The sequence below is a fragment of the Delphinapterus leucas genome, chromosome 16 (genome assembly GCF_059928025.1).
Source record: "Delphinapterus leucas isolate spDelLeu-1000000601 "Yukka" chromosome 16, BTC_Dleu_Yukka2, whole genome shotgun sequence".
NCBI classification, from domain to species: domain Eukaryota; kingdom Metazoa; phylum Chordata; class Mammalia; order Artiodactyla; family Monodontidae; genus Delphinapterus; species Delphinapterus leucas.
Genome location: NC_143144.1, coordinates 9,272,245 through 9,284,491, shown reverse-complemented (window position 1 = coordinate 9,284,491; position 12,247 = coordinate 9,272,245). Strand labels below are relative to the sequence as shown.

The window sequence follows — 12,247 nt, the reverse complement described above, 5'->3', positions numbered from 1 at the left end:
TCTTCGTTGCTGCATGCGGTCTTTCTCTTGTGGTGAGAGGGGGCTACTCTTTGCGGTGCGCGGGCTTCTCACAGCGGTGGCTTCTCTTGTTGCGGAGCACGGACTCTAGGCCCGTGGGCTCAGTAATTGTGGCGCGTGGGCTTAGTTGCTCGGCGGCTTGTGGGATCTTCCCGGACCAGGGCTCGAACCCGTGTCCCCTGCACTGGCAGGAGGATGCTTAACCACTGTGCCACCAGGGAAGTCCATGCTATGATAATTTAGTGAGTCAGTATTTGTGAAACTCTCAGAATATTGTGTGACATACAGTAAATCACTTTATAAGCATTTATAAAAATAAACGTAAAACTGAAAACCTTTGGGGGGAATACTAAGACCACCATGCAAGGCATCAGCTATTACAATCACCAGAAACTAGGGGGAAAAGACAGCAGCAATGTTCCAAGGCAGAGGCTCCCAAACTTTCTCAGTTCACAGGGCCCTTCACAGTGTTTCAGTAATTTTCCAAGGTGCCCCTAGGCCAAAAGAAACACCTCACAGTTCCATTTAGTAAGCAGTTAGGGCCAAACAACTTAATAATTATTTATGTCCTACCAAACTAGTGTCTGTCTAGTGGGCACTGCACAACTTCCCGAACCCTGGAATCAGACTGGACCCTCACCACCTCCTTTTCCCGTTCCATGATGATTTTCAGGAGATACTGCCTTTTCTTTCAGCACACGAACGGCCAAAAACCCAGCTCTGCAGGGAAATGACACCATGGAAAGGAACAGTAGGACTATCATGAAACTGAACTAGCTCCAACTAGTAGTTTGCACCGTGTCCGACAGATGTCACTGTTTCCCTCTAAAATTCAAAATATCCTGTTGTGCCCCAGTGAGTTTCCTGCAGGCCCAGGAAACCTTGGTACAAAGCTTAGGGATTCAGGTCTGAATTCAGACACCACTCCAGAGCCACAGCCATCTCCAAGGAGAAACCACACATAATGGTCTTTATTTGGTTTTGATTCCTTTATTATGTCTTTTCTCAGTGCTACAAACTCAAAGCTGGTCAGCTGGAATTAATCAGGAGACAATAAAATGGCTGAAAGTAGAGGTTTCCATCCCCAGCAGTGATGCCTACCATTCATGGCAGGATCTCAACCGCTATTCCCAACAGCTCTAACAGCTTAGGTATTACTTTGGAAATGAGGAAACTAGGCTTAGAAGCCAGAATTAACTAACTCTAACTGCTGTCAGGGCTAGAAAGTGGCTTAGCTGACACCTGAACCCAGCCTGACTGGCTCCAACATTGGGTCCTTTCCAGGAAAGACACTGGCTAATTACTGAACACACTGATACTCAGGCAGTAGAGTCATTCACCAGAAAACTTCATGCGTTATGCAGCTGCTCATAAACTAGGGCAGGAAAAATCTGTTCGCATCTGTTGTTAATATTCACAGAGCCCATGGTGCTCTCTGAAAGAGATTAACCAATGGGGGGGGGGAAGTGCCTCTTTTGGGTAAATGATACTTAAATCTTTGCATTTTAAATGGAAAAAATAGGGACTTCTCTGGTGGTCCAGTGGGTAAGACTCCACACTCCCAATGCAGGGGGCCAGGGTTCAATCCCTGGTCAGTGAACTAGATCCCACGTGCATGCTGCAACTAAGAAGTCTGTGTGCCGCAACTGAAGGAGCCCGTATGCTGCAACTAAGACTCGAAGCAGCCAAAATTAATTAATTAATTAAAAAAAAAAATAAATGGAAAAAATAAAGCAAAGAACTCTAACCCTATGAAGCACACAGCTCTATAAATCAACAGCAAAAACCCTTCACGTTAGTAATCTCTCAGTGGTGCATTAGTCACGATTCTTTGTTCAATTTATATATTCTAAATCCTCAACAATGAATATATATTGTTTGTAATTAACTGTCAAGTTATTGCTTTTTCAAAAATCTTGATTTGAGTTTTTTCTTTTCTTTTTTTTTAATGCTGGTCATCTGTGCTAAAAAGCAGAGATATCAAGAAATGAATTTACTGGGAGTTCCTTGATGGTCTAGTGGTTAGGACTTGGCGCCTTCACTGCCATGGCCCGGATTCAATCCCTGGTTGGGAAACTGAGATCCCGCAAGCCGTGCAGTGTGGCCACAATTTCAAAACAAAATTAAAAATTTTTTTAAAAAGAAAGAAATGTATTTACTCTTCAACACTGTCCCCATGTGCACTTAAATTCTGTATCATGTTAAATCTTAATGACAATAATAATAACAAGAGCAACAAAAAGATAGCGAAGAATTTTACTTTGAACAAAACGACAGTTCAATACTTCAGAGACAAAGTAAAAGATCGCAGGCCTATGCCAAGTAGTGGCAAATCTACTCTCCAAAGTGGCCACCAGGGGTCATTACTCGGACGCCTCATCCAGGTCAGGGTCAAACACCACGCACTGACCATCGCTGCTAAACCAGCGTAACCTGGGAGGTTCGTGTGCAGTCGTGTGCGGTTCTGTGTGAATATCAGCTTCCACGCTTTCTGGTTCACGTGGTGCCTCAGAATGAGCAGTGAGCCTGTCTACAGAGCATCACTGCGTTCAGAGAGTTGGAGAGGACAGAGAAAGTTCAAATGCAGCAGTTTCAAAATGCATTATGTAGTGCCCCTCAGACTGCTACACAGTCACTTGTGGGTACTTCTTAAAAGCAAGAGCCCATGCATGGTATTCTGATCTAGTAGGTCTGGGATGGGGCCCAGGATTCTGCAATGTTTCAAAAGGAGTCTAGGTGATGAGGGTGTGCATCCAGAGATGGGAACCACTGGGTTCTAGAAGGTGCCATCATGCTACACGGCACAGGTAACAATGTAGACTTCTGTTTCCATTTTTGACTTATCATCCAGACATCAACCTTAGTTCCTTAATAATTAGTCAATACAGTAGAGTATGGTATAAATATTCATAATGGGCAAATCAGTGTTTCATTTCCAATCTAGGAAAGTCCTGTGCTAAAATAAGGACTTTAATTTCCCTGAATACTCAATCCTTGGATTCCTCTGATCTCAATTTACTGTTTTGCAGAAAAGATAAGACCACTTTGGAAGCACAGTTCCGAGCACTGACATGCAGTCGGCTGACCTTAAATCCTGAACTTTGATGAAACTGTGAAAGTCGGCTCTACCATTATCAGTTCCACTTACCTTTGCTGTTTTACAACAGAGTCAAAACCAATGGTTTCCACAGGTTTATTTCCAATTGTAACAATTTGCTCTTTTCCCTCTTCCTCTGGTTCATCCTCTAAAGTATAGCGGTTCTTAATTGCAGTGAGAAAGTCTACTCCAAAATTTACTTTGTTTGGACGAATGAAGGAACCTCCCGTTGGGTGCCTGGGAAAGGAAAGAAACGGAACAGAGAAAATATCATCTATGGGGACCTTTAAATAAGATCACACACACAAAAATCCTTTATAAACTGTCACTCTGCCACAAATGTAAAACGCCTGCATTTACAAATATATTAGCAAATAAAAGCAATTAAACAATTTTTAAAAAGGAAAGTATCATCTACCATAAGGCAATGTTCTAAAGGTTTTCAAAGTTTTCTGTATGCTGAAAAAGTAGAATCAGCAAAAAAGGGAGAGTAATATACTAAAAAAAAGGGTAATTCATACAATTGATCATAAAGGGTTGTGTGCTGATGCAAGCATGTAAAATCCCAATAGATAGACAGATGGAACAGATGATTCACAAAAGAGGAAAGAGGAGTATTAAATCCATGGGGGAAAAGTCTTACCTTGCTAATAATTAAGAAATGTAAATTGGGACTTCCCTGGTGGTCCAGTGGTAAAGAATCCACTTTCCAATGCAGGGGACGTGGGTTCGATCCCTGCTCAGGGAACTACATGCTGTGGGGCAACTAAGCCCACACGCCACAACTACTGAGCTCTCACACCTCAACAAGACAGCCTGCGTGCGGCAAACTACAGAGCCCACGCACCCTGGAGCCTGTGTGCCACAGCTAGAGAGAAGCCCGCGCACCACAACAAAGACCCAACGCAGCCAAAAAATTAAATAAATAAAATATTAAAAAAAAAAGAAATGTAAATTCAAGCAATGAAACTATTGTCAACAAATCTAGCAAAACATAAAGTCCTAACACTCAAAGACTGAAAGGTTGGGTTCTTGATTGTATAATCATACTCCTGGGAATTTGTCAGCAGGCAATAATTTAAGAATAAAAACAAAATTGCTTTTACAAAGATTCTATATAATAGCATTTTTTCGGTAACTGAGAAACTCTGGAAACCATAAAAATGCCAGCTGGACAGGAACTATTAAGTAAACCAGACAGATGCAGTCATTAAAATATTCTGCCTATAATACTTAATAAAATTACTTACAGAATAATGCTGAGATTTCTAAAAATTGAACCAAATTGTACATGACACAACTACAGAGGAATCATATCTATGGCTAGACAAAGATCAAATAAGAACACAAAGAAATGAAAACATCTGTGGATAACAGGGTTATGTACAAAAATCTTTTAAATGATAACTTGAACTAAATGAGAGTTCAAATATGGGACTAAAATAGAGCATGTGGAAAGAATTGTATAGAAATATAGGATATTTTATCACAATTTATATTCAGGTTTTATAACAATTTTTAATAATAATCTCTAGACGAATTTAAAAAAATATTAATCATATTGCTGTATGTAATGACTGCTGTCAAGGCTTTCCAAGAGATTCAAAACAGATCTTTAGACACATTAAATTTCAGCATTCAGCACTGCATCCTGGCAATGATACCTTACTTTCAGGGAAATCTAAGTATGCCTATAAAACAGCTGTAGAGCAGAAGCAATAAGAACTACAATCCTGCAGCCTGTGGAACAAAAACCGCATTCACAGAAAGACAGACAAGATGAAACGGCAGAGGGCTATGTACCAGATGAAGGAACAATAAAACACCAGAAAAACAACTAAATGAAGTGGAGATAGGAAACCTTCCAGAAAAAGAATTCAGAAAAATGATAGCGAAGATGATCCAGGACCTCAGAAACAGAAGGGAGGCAAAGATCGAGAAGATGCAAGAAATGTTTAACAAAGACCTAGAAGAATTAAAGAACAAACAAACAGAGATGAACAATACAATAACTGAAATGAAGAATACACTAGAAGGAATCAATGGCAGAAAAACTGAGGCAGAAGAACGGATAAGTGACCTGGAAGATAGAATAGTGGAATTCACTGCGGCTGAACAGAATGAAGAAAAAAGAATGAAAAGAAATGAAGACAGCCTAAGAGACTTCTGGGACAACATTAAATGCAACAACATTCGCATTATAGGGGTCCCAGAAGGAGAAGAGAGAGAGAAAGGACCTGAGAAAATATTTGAAGAGATTATAGTCGAAAACTTCCCTAACATGGGAAAGGAAATAGCCACCTAAGTCCAGGAAGCGCGGTGAGTCCCACACAGGATAAACCCAAGGAGAAACACAGTAATCAAATTGGCAAAAATTAAAGACAAAGAAAAATTATTTAAAGCAGCAAGGGAAAAATGACAAACAACATACAAGGGAACTCCCATAAGCTTAACAGCAGATTTCTCAGCAGAAACTCAACAAGCCAAAAGGGAGTGGCATGATATACTTAAAGTGATGAAAGGGAAGAACCTACAACCAAGATTACTCTAGCCGGCAAGGATCTCGTTCAGAGTTGATGGAGAAGTCAAAAGCTTTACAGAAAAGCAAAAGCTAAGAGAATTCAGCACCACCAAACCAGCTCTACAACAAATGCTAAAGGAACTTCTCTAAGTGGGAAACACAAGAGAAGAAAAGGACCTACAAAAACAAACCCAAAACAATTAAGAAAAAGATTATGGGAACATACATATTGATAACTACCTTAAACGTGAATGGATTAAATGCTCCAACCAAAAGACACAGGCTTGCTGAATGGATACAAAAACAAAACCCATATATATGCTGTCTACAAGAGACCCACTTCAGACCTAGGGACACATGCAGACTGAAAGTGAGGCGATGGAAAAAGATATTCCATGCAAATGGAAATCAAAAGAAAGCTGGAGTAGTCATACTCGTATCAGATAAAATATACTTTAAAATAAAGAATGTTACAAGAGACAAGGAAGGACACTACATAACGATCAAGGGATCAATCCAAAATGCAGATATAACAATTATAAATATATATGCACCCGCCGCAAGGCACAGGGATATTAGCTCGGTGCTTTGTGACAGCCTGGAGGGGTGGGATAGGGAGAGTGGGAGGGAGGGAGACGCAAGAGGGAAGACATATGGGAACATATGTATATGTACAACTGATTCACTTTGTTATAAAGCAGAAACTAACACACAATTGTAAAGCAATTATACCCCAATAAAGATGTTTAAAAAAAATAAATAAATAAATATATATGCACCCAACATAGGAGCACCTCAATACATAAGGCAACTGCTAACAGCTATAAAAGAGGAAATCGACAGTAACACAATGATAGTGGGAGACTTTTACACCTCACTCACACCAATGGACAGATCATCCAAAATGAAAATAAAGAAGGAAACAGAAGCTTTAAATGACACAATAGACCAGATAGATTTAATGGATATTTATAGGACATTCCATCCAAAAACAGCAGATTACACTTTCTTCTCAAGTGTGCATGGAACATTCTCCAGGATAGATCACATCTTGGGTCATAAATCAAGCCTCAGTAAATTTAAGAAAATCGAAATCATATCAAGCATCTTTTCGGACCACAACACTATGAGATTAGAAATGAATTACAGGGAAAAAAACGTAAAAAACACAAACACATGGAGGCAATACGCTACTAAATAACCAAGAGATCACAGAAGAAATCAAAGAGGAAATCAAAACATACCTAGAGACAAATGACAATGAAAACACGATGATCCAAAACCTATGGGATTGGGCTTCCCTGGTGGTGCAGTGGTTGAGAGTCCGCCTGCCGATGCAGGGGATGTGGGTTTGTACCCCAGTCCGGGAGGGTCCCACATGCTGCGGAGCGGCTGGGCCCGTGGGCCATGGCTGCTGGGCCTGCGCGTCTGGAGCCTGTGCTCCGCAGCGGGAGAGGCCGCAGTGGTGAGAGGCCTGCGTACCGCAAAAAAAAAAAAAAAAACCTACGGGATGCAGCAAAAGCAGTTCTAAGAGGGAAGTTTGTAGCAATACAAGCCTACGTCAAGAAACAAGAAAAATCTCAAATAAACAATCTAACCTTACACCTAAAAGAACTAGAGAAAGAAGAACAAACAAAACCCAAAGTTAGAAGAAGGAAAGATATCATAAAGATCAGAGCAGAAATAAATGAAATAGAAACTAAGAAAACAATAGCAAAGATCAATAAAACTTAAAGCTGGTTCCTTGAGAAGATAAACAAAATTGATAAACCATTAGCCAGACTCATCAAGAAAAAGAGGGAGAGGACTCAAACCAATAAAATTAGAAATGAAAAAGGAGAAGCTACAACACATACCACAGACATACAAAGCATCCTAAGAGACTACTACAGGCAACTCTATGCCAATAAAATGGACAACCTGGAAGAAATGGACAAATTCCTAGAAAGGTATAAACTTCCAAGCCTGAACCAGGAATAAATAGAAAATATGAATAGACTAATAATAACAAGTAATGAAATTGAAACTGTGATTTAAAATCTTGCAACAAACAAAAGTCTAGGACCAGATGGCTTCACAGGTGAATTCTATCAAACATTCAGAGAAGACCTAATACCCATCCTTCTCAAACTCTTCCAAAAAACTGCAGAGGAAGGAACACTCCCAAACTCATTCTATGAGGCCACCATCACCCTGATACCAAAACCAGACAAAAACCAGACAAAGATACTACAAAAAAAGAAAATTACAGACCAATATCATTGATGAATATAGATGCAAAAATCCTCAACAAAATACTAGCAAACAGAATCCAACAACATATTAAAAGGATCATACACCATGATCAAGTGGGATTTATCCCAGGGATGCAAGGATTCTTCAATATACATAAATCAATCATTGTGATACACCATATTAACAAACTGAAGAATAAAAACCATATGATCATCTCAATAGATGCAGAAAAAGCTTTTGACAAAATTCAACACCCATTTATGATAAAAACTCTCTAGAAGGTGGACAAAGAGGGAACCTACCTCAACATAATAAAGGCCATATATGACAAACCCACAGCAAACATCATTCTCAATGGTGAAAAACTGGAAGCATTTCCTCTAAGATCAGGAACAAGACAAGGATGTCCACTCTCACCACTACTATTCAACATAGTTTTGGAAGTCCTAGCCACGGCAATCAGAGAAGAAAAAGAAATCAAAGGAATACAAATTGGAAAAGAAGAAGTAAAACTGTCACTGTTTGCAGATGACATGATACTATACATAGAGAATCCTAAAAATGCCATCAGAAAACTACTGGAGCTAATCAATGAGTCTGGTAAAGGTGCAGAATACAAAATTAATACACAGAAATCTCTGGCATTCCTATACACTAATGATGAAAAATCTGAAAGAGAAATTAAGGAAACACTCCCATTTACCATTGAAACAAAAAGAATAAAATACCTAGGAATAAACCTACCTAGGGAGACAAAAGACCTGTATGCAGAAAACTATAAGACACTGATGAAAGAAATTAAAGATGATAGAAACAGATGGAGAGATATACCATGTTCTTGGATTGGAAGAATCAATATTGTGAAAATGACTACTACCCAAAGCAATCTACAGATTCAATGCAATCCCTATCAAATTACCAATGGCATTTTTTACAGAACTAGAACAAATCATCTTAAAATTTGTATTGGAGACACAAAAGACCCCGAATAGCCAAAGCAGTCTTGAGGGAAAAAAACGGAGGTGGAGGAATCAAACTCCCTGACTTCAGACTATATTACAAACCTACAGTAATCAAGACAATATGATACTGGCACAAAAGCAGAAACATAGATCAATGGAACAAGACAGAAAGCCCAGAGATAAACCCACACACCTATGGTCAAGTAATCTATGACAAAGGAGGCAAGGATATACAATGGAGAAGACAGTCTCTTCAATAAGTGGTGCTGGGAAAACTGGACAGCTACATGTAAAAGAATGAAATTAGAACATTCCCTAACACCATACACAAAAATAAACTCAAAATGGATTCGATACCTAAATGTAAGACTGGACACTATAAAACTCTTAGAGGAAAACATAGGAAGAACACTCTTTGGCATAAATCACAGCAAGATCTTTTTTGATCCACCTCCTAGAGTAATGGAAATAAAAACAAAAATAAACAAATGGGACCTAATGAAACTTCAAAGCTTTTGCACAGCAAAGGAAACCATAAACAAGATGAAAAGACAACTCAGAATAGAAAATATTTGCAAACAAATCAACGGATAAAGGATTAATCTCCAAAATATATAAACAGCTCATGCAGCTCAATATTAAAGAGACAAACAACCCAATCCAAAAATGGGCAGAAGACCTAAATAGATATTTCTCCAAAGAAGGCATACAGATGGCCAAGAAGCACATGAAAAGCTGCTCAACATCACTAATTATTAGAGAAATGCAAATCAAAACTACAATGAGGTATCACCTCACACCAGTTAGAACGGGCATCATCAGAAAATCTACAAACAACAAATGCTGGAGAGAGTGTGGAGAAAAGGGAACCCTCTTGCACTGTTGGTGGGAATGTAAATTGATACCACCACTATGGAGAACAGTATGGAGGTTCCTTAAAAAACTAAAAATAGAATTACCATATGATCCAGCAATCTCACTGCTGGGCATATACCCAGAGAAAACCATAATTCAAAAAGACACATGCACCCCAATGTTCACTGCAGCGCTACTTACAATAGCCAGGTCAGGGAAGTGACCTAAATGCCCAACGACAGACGAATGGAAAAAGAAGTTGTGGTACATATACACAATGGAATATTACTCAGCCATAAAAAAGAACGAAATTGAGTCATTTGTTGAGACGTGGGTGGATCTAGAGACTGTCATACAGAGTGAAGTCAGAAATAGAAGAACAAATATCGTATATTAACACATGTATGTGGAACCTAGAAAAATGGTACAGATGAACCAGTTTGCAGGGCAGAAGTTGAGACAGAGATGTAGAGGACAAATGTATGGACACCAAGGGGGGAAAGCCGTGTGGGGCTGGGGATGGTGGTGTGCTGAATTGGGCGATTGGGATTGACATGTATACATGATGTGTATAAAATAGATGACTAATAAGAACCTGCTGTATAAAAAAATAAATACAATAAAATTTTAAAAACCCACAAAAAACCCCCCAAAAAAAGCTGTAAATGTTAATATCATCATTTGATCATGTCAGAGAATAAATGATGAAATACATGAATTGCCAAAAATGTATGATAAACACTATTTTGGCTTACGCCCTTTAACTCTTTTAAACAAATGAAACTTTCGGAAAAGTCACCATAATTAAAGAGGATGAAAATAATACTGATGATAAATTTTGTCAATATAAACATATATACATTTTCTTCTGGGAGGTGGGTCTACAGAAATTACCAGATTGTAAAAGGAACTCGGAATCTCGCAAAGTCAGAAGTGATGTCAGGGCAAAAAGAAGGGGCCCGGAGGTCGTGAGAACCCCCCGAGAGGGTGGTGTCCTGGAAAGCAGTGGAGACAGTGGACAACCGTGTCCAGGGCTGTGAATGCCCGGAAGGCGACAGCTGAGTTTGGCCAGTGAATCTAGCAACCAGAAAGTGACCCTGCTAGAAGCAGCTGGGGCGGGGCCGTGGGACAAGCTCCAGAGAGTGAGAGGAGAGTGGGCTCAGACTCCTCTCGTCCACAGGAGATCCAATGGAAAGGGGAGAGGAGGGATGGAAAGGGCAGATGTTTTAAGATGGGAGAAAGTACCAAACTTACAGGAGACAAAAATAACCTAAGGGAGAGGGGGAAATTGTCGATGCAGGAAATTAAATTCTCTGTTGCAGCAGAATCAGGTCCTGAGTCTGCCTGCTGTGATATCAGAGGATCACTGACTACCAGAAGCTGCCTAGAAAATATTTCGTTTTCTTTTCACACAGAAAAGGCTCCTAGTGTGAAGAACACAGTTCTGTTTTAACAAACACATTTCTATCACTCAGCTAAAGAGATTAAATGTAGCTAGCCTCGTTTATATATATATATATATATATATATATATATATATATATATATTTTTTTTTTTTTTTTTAATTTTTAATTTTCGCTGCATTGGGTCTTTGTTGCTGCGCACGGGCTTTCTCTAGTTGTGGCGAGCGGGGGCTACTCTTCATTGCGGTGCACGGGCTTCTCATTGTGGTGGCTTCTTTTGTTGCGGAGCACGGGCTCTAGGCACATGGGCTTCAGTAGTTGCGGCACACGGGCTCAGTAGTTGCAGTGTGTGGGCTTAGCTGCTCCGTGGCATGTGGGATCTTCCCCGACCAGGGCTCGAACCCGAGTCCCCTGCACTGGCAGGAGGATTCTTAACCACTGTGCCACCAAGGAATTCCCTAGCCTCTTTTTTCTTTTTTTTTTAAGAGTTCAAACGGATCTACCTAAGAGATTACCTAGTCTAGGACTTCTCAAACTCAACCTGAAAAGCAGTCAGTCACCTGGAAAGCTTACTGGAACCCACCCCAGGTTGTGCACGCAGTGGGACTGGGCTGGGGCCCAGGTTCTGCTGTTTAAAACAATGTGCCAGGGGATTCTGATGCAGGGGGGCCTCATGTCCCACTTTAAGAAACTCTGATCTAATCCAATCCCATTTCACTTGGGGATATTGGGGTCACAGTCACAGAGGTAGCACAGCCAAGACTTGGATTCCTGACTACCAGTGCACTATCCTTTCCTGCATTTCTATCTTTACTCTCCTCACTACCACAAATTTTAGTAGTTATTAGATCCATCAGTAGATATTATTATTTAATGTTATTTAGTAAAGAAATATAGATCTAAAAAAGAGAAATATATATCTAACTAGATCATAATTTTAAAATATTTTTGATTACTTCAATGTGACTAAATTTCCTCTGTAATGCAATGTATTTTTTTCCCCTGCTTTTGAAAAGATTATGTTATGCCTCCAAGAAGGACACACAACATAAAAAAAGTCCTGGTCTAGTGTGTATTCCACAGAAGAAGTAGAATCTGAGTTGGACCTTGAAACCTGAGTAGGAGCTTGATGAAAAAGTGGTGGTACTTGTCCTA

General features: G+C 39.7%; 1 protein-coding gene across 5 annotated transcripts in view; it reads right to left on the bottom strand.

The window, feature by feature from the left end:
• TBCE (tubulin folding cofactor E) overlaps positions 1-12,247 on the bottom strand; it is a 109,900-nt gene that overhangs the window by 17,321 nt on the left and 80,332 nt on the right. For all 5 annotated transcript variants that reach the window (XR_016388026.1, XR_016388025.1, XM_022553147.2 and 2 more), the window contains exon 4: positions 3,167-3,352. Coding sequence is in view for 3 of the 5 variants with exons in the window: in XM_022553147.2 (XP_022408855.1) it covers positions 3,167-3,352 (186 nt within the window). In the remaining 2 variants the exon portion in view is untranslated. The remainder of the gene's footprint in view (positions 1-3,166; positions 3,353-12,247) is intronic.